The 13,269-nt window shown below is 33.1% G+C and overlaps 1 protein-coding gene across 1 annotated transcript in view; it reads right to left on the minus strand.

Moving 5' to 3' along the window:
• The window catches only part of LOC142983096 (cell adhesion molecule Dscam2-like), a 153,873-nt gene that overhangs the window by 126,557 nt on the left and 14,047 nt on the right, over nucleotides 1–13,269 (minus strand). The window contains exon 2 of the mRNA XM_076129927.1: nucleotides 9,317–9,381. Coding sequence (XP_075986042.1) covers nucleotides 9,317–9,365 — 49 coding nt within the window. The 5' untranslated portion in view covers nucleotides 9,366–9,381. The remainder of the gene's footprint in view (nucleotides 1–9,316; nucleotides 9,382–13,269) is intronic.

Below are 13,269 nucleotides of genomic sequence, written 5' to 3' on the forward strand. Positions count from 1 at the left end.
GTTTCAAGTAACACAACATAGCCGTACAAGTTTCTCAACAAACGTCACACAAGAGTAAAGAAACACATTCATTACCGCACAATTTGTTGAACAAACTCCGAGACTTGAGTGCGCGGTTTTATATTGAGTTTGCTATCTCACTGATGACTGCCATTGATGTATAGAACTTCTTTTTTAGAAAATAATTTTGGTAGATAATAATCGCTATAGCTGAATTGAAAATGACTAAAAGTTTAATCCTGGATTTTTAAATTTCATCCAAATCGATTCAGCTACTTAGCCATAGAAGCGTGACTAAAGATCAGACTACACACACCTACATAGAATCGCGCCGAAACGTCCAGTAACAGTTAAAGGAAGTACCTACACTTAATCCCGTTCTACTTCTAATATTAACAGCTTCACTGACCGTCTAGCAAACATATACATCAAAACAAAATATGAAATACCAAACAATATATCTATAATACAACAGTATTTTACAGTACAAGTTTCTCAACAAACGTCACACAAGAGTAAAGAAACACATTCATTACCGCACAATTTGTTGAACAAACTGCGAGACTTGAGTGCGCGGTTTTATATTGAGTTTGTCATCTCACTGATGACTTACATAGATGTATAGAACTTCTTTTTTAGAAAATAATTTTAGTAGATAATAATCGCTATAGCTGAATTGAAAATGACTAAAAGTTTATCCTGGATTTTCAAATTTCATCCAAATCGATTCAGCTGCTTAGCCATAGAAGCATGACTAAAAATCAGACTACACACACCTACATAGAATCGCGCCGAAACGTCCAGTAACAGTCAAAGAAAGTATACTTAACCCAGTCCTACTTCTAATATTAACAGATTTACTGACCGTCTAGCAAACATTTACAATAAAACAAAATATGAAATACCAAACAAAATATCTGTAATACAACAGTATTTTACAGTACAAGTTTTGTACAAACGTGACACAAGAGTAAAGAAACACATTCATTACCGCACAATTTGTTGAACAAACTGCGAGACTTGAGTGCGCGGTTTTATATTGAGTTTGTCATCTCACTGATGACTACCATTGATGTGTGGAACTTCGCTTTAAGAAATTAATTTAAATATAGTTGAAATGAGAATGACTACGTTTATTCCCGGATCTTCAAATTTCATCCAAATCGATTCAGCTGCTTAGCCATGAAAACGTGACTAAAGAACAGACTTTACTTTAACAACATAAGTGGGAAATTAACTACACACACCTACATAGAATCGCGCCGAAACGTCCAGTAGCAGTTAAAGAAAGTACACTTAATCCCGTCCTACTTCTAATATTAACAGCTTTACTGACCGTATAGCAAACTTTCACAATGAAACAAAATATGAAATACCAAACAAAATATTTATCATACAACAGTATTTTACAGTACAAGTTTTGTACAAACGTCACACAAGAGTAAAGAAACACATTCATTACCGCACAATTTGTTGTACAAACTGCGAGACTTGAGTGCGCGGTTTTATATTGAGTTTGTCATCTCACTGATGACTGCCATTGATGTCCAGAAATATTTACTTCAAAAAGTAATTTATTTACCCGATATGCAAGTTTTGATAAATATTTATGAAGTGAAAATTACTTCACATTTGATAAGTGGTTTTCAACTATCTTCATATCAAATTTCATCGACTTTGGTTTAGCCATTAAGTCATGAAAGCGACAAACGAACAGATTCCCCGATTTTTATTATTTGTACGGATTTGCTGCTAGGTTAAGTTTTTTCTGTTGAACTATACACACAATCACAGTCACAAAACTTTTCCAAAACGTCAAGCAAAAAATGAAGTAAATATTACACAAAATAAATGTCAGAATAAAAACAAAAGATTTTTTTAAAGAATAACTTAACCGTACAAGTTTTCCAACAAAACTTGAACCAAACGTCACACAAGAGTAAAGAAACACATTCATTACCGCACAATTTGTTGTACAAACTGCGAGACTTGAGTGCGCGGTTTTATATTGAGTTTGTCATCTCACTGATGACTGTCATTGATGTGTGGAACTTCGCTCGTACTTGTTCCTTCGTTCAAAGTTTTGGTAAATATTTTTGAAATAGTTTCTACAATTTTGAGATCCTTCAGTTAAGAATGACGATTCACAAGGTAGGGTGATTTTTATAAAGACAGTTCCTACTTTATTATAATTCAGTAAAACCTAATCAGCACGATTTTTGCTAGACGTTTCGGCACAGATGACAATGACCGTTGGCATGAGATATCAACCTATGTAAAAACATCAAAAAAATGTGACAAATAATATGTTTCTTTAAATATTATTATTTGATGAAACAGAGACATATTCAGCAAAGACAGTTTCAGACATACATTTGTCGCGTCGTGTATATTAGGTTCACTTCTCAAATTCATTACATTATTAAGACGAATGCAATACAAGGCAAGGGTGGCTTTTTTGGTATTACATCGTTACTTATGATCATCTTTGAAATTCCACTCTAGAGTTGATCACCAGTTAATTTTATAGCTGTATTGTCACGAGTTTTCTCTCAAGTAAATTAACAAAATCAGCCCTGTGGATTATTTCTTAAACTACTAATTCAAAAATCATGTTCCTAACTCTTACATAACCACAATTTGTCGGACCCAATCCTTTGAAACAAAGCCTAACAAGTCGAAGTTATCTTGTAAAGACCCTTGGTACCGTGTAGCTGTTGGCAGTACATTCGGTAATACACGAACTTGTATCATTTGTACTATGTTTCTAATATCTTTTCTTAGGTTAAGGTTTCGTTTGGTTTGTTCTGAGAAAATGGTTCTAGTCATTTTCTATACTGCTTTCCGTCAAAAGATTTTTCGTGACATGAAAATCATATTAATTCAATGTTAAAAAATATTTTGAATAATAAATATAATAACAAACAGAAAAAAACACAGTCGTATTGAGAACGTCTTCCTTTTTTGAAGTTGTTTAAAAATAAATGTGACGTAATCATAAAAAAATTATCCATGTGGGAGTCGAACGCACGAATCTCGGCACAATACAGCAGTGACTACGGTACTGACATCTCAAAAATCGCGTTGAGTCACAATACATTAAACATTGGTACACAATTTTTCTACTACCTTTCTACATTTTTTGTTAATAAAGCATTTATTTCCAATTTCCTTACCTACAAAATTACGGACAGTAATGAAATGAAATAAAAAAAATAAAAACAAAACAATTTGAAAAAAAAGAATTAATTAGAGACAGGGTAGAGACAATATTAGCTGGAGTGAATTAACTTCGAAGAACGAATGACTGAATGGAATGAACGAATGGAATTAATGAGTCTTGCAATCAATGTAAGAGTTCCAATTCTTATTTTAAATTCCGAAGTAATTTGTTCGGGAATTGACATTTCATTTCCTTTCAGAGTGAGGCTATGAGAACAGCGATTAAAATGGAGTATTATAATAAAACAATGGATAAAAAATATATTTCAGATTTGATTTGAGATTGGTTTGGTTATTTATGTTTGTAATTTCGTCATGCTTTCTAGTTTACTCATACAACAATGTATAAATATATAACTGTAACAGTAGACAATACAAGCGACAATACAAGCAAGTACTATTTTTTATTAACCAATTTTTTCAGTATAATCTATACTAATATTATAAAGCTGAAGAGTTTGTTTGTTTGATTGTTTGTTTGTTTGAACGCAACGAACAGTAGTTCCTGAGATTAGCTCAGGAACTACTGTTCCGATTAGAAAAATTCTTTCAGTGTTAGACAGCCCGTTTATCGAGGAAGGTTATAGGCTATATATCATCACGCTTCGACCAAGAGGAGCCGAGTACCCGTACAAAATGTTACAAAAACGGGGAAAATTTTGACCCATTCTCTTTTATGTGACGCAAGCGAAGTTGCGCGCGTCAGCTAGTGTCAGTATAATAAGAAAAAGTTTCATTCTAAGTTCTCAATGAGTTTTTCAACAAGTTTTTAGGAACGACGGTACTTTTGGCCAATGATTATTCTGTAATTGACAATATCAATCATGCATCTACATTGATATGTAAATGGTAATAATCAAGAAATATTGGCAATGAAAAAAGCTAACCTCAAATTTCTTTTTCATGCTTTGAGCAACCAGCTCTTCCAAAATTTCTTTTTGAATTTGAATTTTAATCTATGTTTAACAATTTATAGCAGCGGCGACAATCATTTCAATACAAATCGTAAATACATAAAATTTCACAACTATATTTTTAATTTTAATCATTTTGTAACACTAAACAGTTTTCATAGCCACAATCTGAATTATCTATATTCTTTCGACTTTCAACTCAGCATTCATTTATTCACGTATCGCTTCATAATCAGATCAATTGTTACATCGCTATTCACTTTTAAATTCATTCCTTTCATTCGTTCTTCCTTTTTCCTGATTCAATAAAAAGGTGTATGGCCTCATCTGATTTTATGGAAGCGATGTGATTACAGATTTCTATTTGATGTAATTTAAATTTATTTTTATACAATATGATCTTTGTGTGGTAATGTCTTGCAAAAAGTTAAGGTGCGTAAGACGCGAAACCGGTGGTCTTGTATAACAAGATGTATGCATGTGAATAAAGTAAAGGGAGTTTATTTCTGCCTACCCCTAGAGGAAGAAAGCGTAATCTTATGTATGTAAACCCGACCAGACCTGAGAACGTTACTCGATACGACGCATACAAAATTTCTTTGCTTCATTTGTTGTAAATTATTTATAAAATATTCGTAACAAAATGTTACACTATTTGTTTATCGAATTCCCATCAATAGAGCAATTTATCACTATAGATCAACTATTTGCATCCATACCGAATAAAATACACACAAGCCAGCACGTAGACGATCTACGATCTGCTACGAGCGCGTAGCAATCGTACGTGTGCCATCGACTACGGCGTAGATGTCGCGTAGCACTGTTACTATTCTGAAATATGTTGCCATTTCATATTTTGCTGCATTTTTATAGAGTTATGAAAAGAATAAAGAGAAAATATGGTCATTTTCTCAGATAAAAGTGATCGAGAGTTAAAAAACACAGGCATAAAGGATTGTTCAAGGCAAAATTGTCTTAGAAATTAACTGTAACTTGCTACATTTGTACAGGAAACTTCAAAATCCGAAAAAAAAATTAAAAAGATAGTTCTCGCGAGGAAAAAATCTGAATTCTTAATCCTTTTGCCCTACTTAGCTACCGCAAACTGGAGCCTAATCTTTAATTAAATTTATTCGAAAAAGTCACATATTTTTATTCTCAGTCCCAGGTGGTCTAGAAAACAAAAAATAAAACCTAAAGTCTTATACCTAGAAAACCTTATTGTAATCTTCTGAAAGCTACATAAATATGACCAGCGTCTCTGTGGTCCAAACAGACTTGTATATGACTGCCAACTAAGGGTCTCGAATTTGATTGTAAGAGTGGCGTAATAAATAAATATAATTAGATCTAAACATTTTAATAATTTCATTCTCAATTCGTTATCGAGAAATAATAGTGATCTAAAAAAACTACAGCACTAAACATATTTGTGACATGAGTTAAGATACAAATCTGCCTATATATCTGATTACCTACCACAGCTAAATCTTTTAACTAATAATTTATGTTAGAAAATTAGACACAGACCACTTTTTCTTAAAAAATAATCCAAAGTGTCTACAATATGCCACAAAATGTATTGTACGAGTGCATTGTATTATAATAATCAAACATAACATGCTCCAAAATTAATTAAATAAATAACACTTACTAATTTAGAAGATGAAATTTACAGGTGAGCGAAGCTAAGGTAAGCTAGTTAGTACTAAATTATAAGTTCTAGAAACAGTATAGTCACGGTTCTAAGCGCCCCTATATTTCAGTACCGATGGTATCGCTTCAGTAGTTCTCAGTTCCAAAGTTTCTCTCTAACTGCGGCTACCTTTATACAAAGGGAGTGCGTCTATATTTTCTATACCTTATGTTTGATTATATGTACAGATTTCAATATAAATTATAACTGTCTCCTCTTACAAACAGAAGTACACTGCCTTCAAAAACTCATTGCAGGAGAAGCATCAATTGCGTAGTTCCGTAGGTCAACAAACAATAGAAATGCAAGGAATATATTATTTTAATTGTGTTATTATTTTTTCCTGGTTTTTTAACTTTTAGATAAGTATACGTCCAATAAATATATATGATAAATGGATTATTTATACATTTGCTGTCATTTTATTTATTAAGTAGATTTTACGACGCTAATGTGTATATTTGAAATCCAACATAACTTACCAGATTTCAATCCTGAGCTGGCATTTGATTCAAAATGTTGGAATTAGTATTTAGTTTAATTTTATTTCTTTTTGATGTTGCATGTGCTATCCAAGAAAGTCCTGAAATACTCGTAATTGAATATATTTTTTGTGATCAAAAACTTTGACAAAATACCTCTACTTTCTTTATCAGAAGATATTAAAAGCCACATTCTACACACTATCCATGTAAAGGCAGTTTTTCTCGATTAAATATGAAATAATTCTTCACGGTCGAACTAAACATAGGAATTTCTCTAATACTATAAAGGTCCTGCTATTAAGAATTATTAACGAAAAAGCCTTACTAAGATTTATATCTGAAGTAAGTAAAAGGCAATGGTCTGTGAAAATAAAAAATCTATCCATTTTGGGCCACAAAAATTATAGTACTTTTACGTTTGATCTACAATTTAAGAACTGTACAATTTGTAAGTATCGTACCAAGTGGTTTCCTTTGATCTCTGCCAATCCCTGTAAGAAAGAGGCGTGATAGTATAGTATGTATGTATATTGTATATAAGTTGGAAACCGTAAATGGGACTAGGTATAGTAGTATATTTTGTAATTCAAAATTTTTTTTTTTCTTTTTTCATATTACTATTTTAGTTTAACCTCTGCCCTACTAAAGTACAGAATAAGGCCTACGACTTAGCAAACATACAAACTAGTATTTACTGTAAAAACGACAAATTTCTTCCGTACTTAAAACACTATTACAGTAACGTGTTCAGACATCACTATGATACCAAACTGTATTATTTGCAAAACAAGAATCTGTCGTCAAAAAAACAGCTGAACATCGGTATTTCAATCGCAGAAAACCTATAAGACGTAAATACTCACTATCAAAGCATAGCGGAAAAATCATACAAGATTGGCTATTAGGGGGAATTTACAAGCAAGCATCGCCGCGGGCTAGACATAGCGTTTTGTAGTTCTCATATTACTATTTTCTTACATGTGTTATATTTTAACACATCTTTTGAAGAAATGCAATGTCCCCAACCCGCACTTGGCCAGCGTACTGCGCTTAAAGCTTAACCCCTCCCTCATTCCGGGAGGAGACCCTTACCCAGAAGTGGGACCATAGTGATTTTCATCTCATTTCAACGTGTCATTCGGTAGCAATCTATTCTTCATTATGATTTAACATTTTTATTTTATAAGAGGTAAATGCAACTCAAGCCTTTAGTAAAAAGCTTATACTTACATACTTCTTTTCACCCAAAACCACACAACCTAAAATACTTCAAACTACAAAACCTTATTTTCTTTGCCCTACATTTTAGCACAAAATACTTGACATAACAAAAATTCTTAACAGTATAATTTACCGAGCAAAAATTCATTACATCAAACGAACAGCGAATGAACGAAAGACCGAGTGAATGAATGAACGATGAATGAATGGGAGTAACTGAGCGTGTTCGTGATTATTTCGCGGGCTTGTGTAGAAAAAACATAAAACAATTGTTTTGTTTTAGTGGAGTGAACGAGTTTGTGAATGAATATAGAATAGTTCTCGTTCAGTGTGAGATTCTTTGTGTTACTAACATTATGTTGCGTGGTTTTTTTAGTTGGGAACTGTGAATACTTTGTTTAGTATGAGTTGATAGAGTTTTAGAATAGTTGGGCTGTTATGAAACTTTTGTAGCGGATAAATTGATTCTTTAACCACAGACATGCTATATGAGAGATTACCTACTAACATTATTGTTCGTAACATATATTTTAAACCTAAAAGTGTGTTTGTTTGTATGTCTATATTTTACCATAAAACAGGTGAAGCGAAGTACCGCTATTTTACATGGGTATAATATATAATAAACGCAATTAAGATTTTTTTTTTCTTTATATTCTTTCAAAGAATTACAAATAATTGTTTGCACTAAGAATTCATCTTGTGTCGCGGGGACTTTTACAAACATACGAACAACGGACACAAAGTACAACCAGACACAAATAATTGTCCCGTATGGGAATCGAACCCACGACCTCCCGACGCAATGGTAGTGGCGTGGTGACCTAAACCACAGCGCCACGAAGGCAGTCCAAGTAAAAGAAGTACAAATATATAATTTTTATAATTTTATTTCAATTCGCTATTGTTGTTTACATTTTCGTAATAAAATCTAATGTTTCCAGGATATTTACCAAAATGTTAATTTTGTACATATCAACTCTTATAAATACACATACACACAGAAAATACCTATATTTTCATACAATTAATTTATAAAACTCTAACATACAATACCTATTTATAAGCCAGCCCACCGCATGTCAATAACATCTTCTAGTTAGTTTGTAGCACCCGAGAGGTTGCTAATAGCAGTTTCTATACACTATCTAAGAGCCTTATTGAAAGCCTATCGATTAGATGTTACCTACTTCTTTATAAATAACTCTCGGTGTAGGTCCATAATGTTATAATGAGAAGGATGGTTGATTTTCTACATTACCTGCCATTGTGTAAGCATTTATTAGCTCTATAGAGTTTAGTCGCTTTCAATTAATTTTGAAAATGTAAGATAAGTAACCTAAATAAAAAAAAACTAAATTTCCCGCTTTCGGTTTTGAATGGTTGACAATGTATGTAAAAATGTGATGAACGCACACACGATCGAAACCGAGAAACGGTAAAATTAAGGAAAATGCATAGTTATGACATAGGCCCTATAAAGAACGAAAAGATATTAAAGAACGAAACACCGAATATCTAACACACTTAAAACATTATTATATCGACTCGAAAATTTGGATACACAGTAAAAACGACTACTATGAACGACGACCAACGAAATTAGTTGAGCTACCTCAGATACCTAAAGTTGTAATTCACCGTATTTACTATCCTTTTTTTATTGTTTTTAACAATTTTTAACATTGTAAATTGCCTTAAGTTTATACAGTTTTAATTCCTATTCTGGTGTTTATTTAATCAAATTGATATTTAATGTTTAAACTACTACTTACAGTAACCGATGAAAGACACAGCCGCAATCAGAGAGATAATTTGATGCATCTTCACACACTGCTATCTGAAACAATTAATTAAGATGTTAAAGTTAACCGCAAGTTAAATACTACAGTTGATTTTTCATCTCGTATACAGTAGCGCGTTTTACTACTACTACCAACAACCGGCTAGCTATCGAGAAATTACGAACGAAAATCTGATCAGCGTCTCTATCGGACATCGAAGGAACTATTTTTACAGTAAATTTTAACTGTCAAACTCTCGATACTTGATTATATCAACTATAGTAAATCGCCCTCAGTAGTTGAACCACAATTGAAAAATTACGTGGCCACAGATATTTACACGTAGTCAACATATAGTATTTTAGGTGCAAATACACATTATATAATTATGTTTGAAAAGATGATAGTGCGTTAAATTTATTTCGGCAGCTCAGAGGAGAGGCTTCGAAAGCACGATTTATGGAGACTATTATATACAATTTTAAATAGCAATTACATACAATAGTAGCTGTATCAAACATACCACCGCTTGCTCCAAAAGTCTGGCCACTGATATTGTAAATTTTGAATTTTATGTACCTCCGCCAGCCGCAAACCTTGCATACAAGGCTTTTTACTAAGTTGTTGGACTATTGTATTAAGGTCACTTCGTAGTAGGTTTTATTTTTTTTCCTCTCTGTATATAACCAGTTAATTTACGCAATTAATTAAAGCAATATTTAATTTAAAACTGTCTCAACCCATAACAGTCTATTCTTATTTACAAAACACGCTACAAGAAACCTTTAAAATAAACAAAGTTTTCTCGAAAAAGGGTCTCTTATTTTTCTCTTAAAATACAAGAACATTATAAGTTATTAATTAAATATCCTATTGAAAGGGTTGCTATATTTAGTACCGAAGCCTGGGGCACGATCAAAGGGCGATGAGCAACCCTTAATAGGTTGTCAACAATTTATCTTTATTTTTACTTAAAAACACGGCCTCGTCTCACATTTTCGGCGTAAATGACTTTAGGTAAATGTTTTAGAGAGTTTGTTATTTATATACATATTTATTTAGTGTGGTAATGTGCACGGTATATAGCAGGCTTGTACTCTGTTACATTGCAAAAAGCGAAACTTTGGTATTGTATTGTGTGCGTAATGTTTTGTTTATTATATGCATGTATATAGCCCTTTTTGTATATTTTCATTCCCTTATTTCCATGTTGGACAGAAAATCTGACCAACGCCTCTAGCGACTATCGTAGGAACTATTTTGCAGTATGTCAAACTCTCAGCTGTATTTCAAGTAAATCACAAACAACAACTCACAGTTTTAAACGTCGAAATCAAAACTCCGAACAAAATAACAACCGATTTAAAAACATCAGAAAAATCAATCCGCATTGAAACTGGCAAACTTTTGAAAAACTTTTCAATCAAAACCGATCGCAATAAGTTTTGCTTACAAAACAAAAATTTTCGCGATTCGGAAATATTGAACGAATTTGCCGCTGTTCCTACAGATTATTTTGTCAAAATTTTTGTTCAATTTTATTTAAAAATTTTGATTGAAATTATTTGTTTCAATATTTTGTGAGTAATTGTGAGTCTGGTTTACGTGGAGGTATATTGAACCGTAGCATGTTATAACAATAACATACATACAAATCCGGGAAAAAGGCCTTTTATTCCCCTCTTTATAGTTGAATAATGAGATTTGGATGAGAAGAATACTAATATAAGTTTCAGCCAGCTAGTATTGAGCCACGAAAATGTTTAGTAAAAAATAGATAATCTGGCACTACATTTTCCATTTTAAACAGTTTTTCTCAAAAAATATCGTTAACTCATCTAACTACTTTGGTCAGTTACAATAAACCTACATTTAAAAATGTAAGCCTATCACCACCCCCTTTCTTTTCGAAAACCATATTTTATCAGTTCATTACAGTTTCAAGGCTTCTGTATAACTGATAATAACTGGATGCCCTCCTAAGGACGGAGACGCCCAATTCAAGTACCACTATGCGGTCACTCATTTAAGTAATGACCGCGCTAAGGGTTGCTTAACCCACATATTCTATACTGACTGGTGAGCGCAACTGGCTACTAGCATCTCAACAACCGGCCCATAAGGTAGTACACATCACAAAGCTGATTTACTGAACATTCTCAGTAAGGTGTAATACTTAAGGTGAGAGCATGGGAACCCATAGTTAATCACCCTAACAAATTACAGCCATATGAGTACACTATATAAATCTGAGAGCCTCTACATTGAGGTTGGTTTGGGTAACGCTATGGGAAAGCGTAGGTCATTGTTTGGTAACGGGTTTGGTTACTGAAGAGTGGTCCTTAATGACTTAATGCAAATAGATTGATGATTGATCGAGAATGATTTTAAGTATTGTAAGAATTAATTTTATTTTTAGGGTATTCTAAAATAGATAGAAATTTTTTGAAAGTGTGTTATTGGCGCAGAAACGGCTGGGTAAATTTGGTTGAATTTTTACATGATGTATATCCTAAGTCATATGAGATATGAGATAATATTTCAACTTTTTTTGGCGAGTAGAGCAGCGAGAATTAAAACTTGAATAAAACAATACCATAAGCAATATGTTCAGTAGTGGTTTGATCGGTGGGTCACACGAAAGACTAACGATTCGAGTGAGGAAAAACATGGTGACTTATTTATTAATTCACAGTGAGTGTTAAAAAGCGCAAATCGAAACATGTGAAAAGTCTGGTCTTTTGAACAGTATTGAAGAATACACCCAAAAAAACTACATTAAAAGAAAACATACCCTCCAATTCCAATCCACTGTTCACAAAAAGGCAATTCGTATACAAATGATATTTGCTCCATAACTTCACAAACATATTGGCGCAAACATTGGACCAAACCTTTTATAGATTATATTGGTTCAAAGCGTAAAACCGACAATTTATTTTCGCAACGTTATGATGCGACAGACACCGCATTATCGCGTAATCCGTTGTGTGGTTACGCTTTAAGTGTACTGTAACGTGGTTTTAAAAGGGAAACAGGGATGGAATAATACTTTTTTATATATACTTTTTATTCTAGGAAATGATACTGGTTTTAGCGACGCGTGTGTCATGTGGTGTGGGTTCGCTGAAGAGGAACTTTCTATAAAAATCATACAGTTTCATGATACCGTATGACTTCTCGATTGTAAGTGCCTCAGTTTTTACTACAAAAATTTTAGGTTTTGGAATTCATTAACACGTGGATCAATTACCAATTGATAGCCATCAGACCCATGAATATACACACAGACCAAAAGTTTGTGTAAAGGCTGCTAAGGTAAAAAATATAATTTGATTGAAACAAAAAATTAAGCTTCTTCACAATCTTCTCGTGGTGGACTCAAGGCCTTACCTCTCAGGCACTCCAGAAAAAGACTAATACTCAGAAATGGAACACTAAACAGACATTTCCTATTAACTTTATAACTGTATCGGATAAGTTCTATTCATCACCAATCTCACTTCACACAAAAAGTCTTACACCATCCAATCTAACCATCTTTTACTCTCTTGAAAACCTCCCCACGTTTCAAAGCCCACAATTCACGAGTTTTACTGCGATCCAGACACTGTACCAGTTACCGACAGTAAACAGTGTAATAAAACCTCCAGGGACCTATCGCGACGCGATCAGCGACTCATGAATAAATTTACTGGTACTTTTTGAGGACAGACCTGATAGTATTTAGGGGTTTTAATGTTTTACTTTATAGTGGGATTGTGGTTACCTATAACTTTTACTGGTATTGTAGTTGAAATGGTAGATCTTTATAACTCTACTAGCTGACCCGCGCAACTTCGCTTGCGTCACCTAAGAGAATGGGTCAAAATTTTCCCCGTTTTTGTAACATTTTTCGTTGCTACTCCACTCCTAATAGCGTGATGTTATATAGCCTATAGCCT

Source organism: Anticarsia gemmatalis, chromosome 23 (genome assembly GCF_050436995.1).
Source record: "Anticarsia gemmatalis isolate Benzon Research Colony breed Stoneville strain chromosome 23, ilAntGemm2 primary, whole genome shotgun sequence".
Lineage (NCBI taxonomy): Eukaryota > Metazoa > Arthropoda > Insecta > Lepidoptera > Erebidae > Anticarsia > Anticarsia gemmatalis.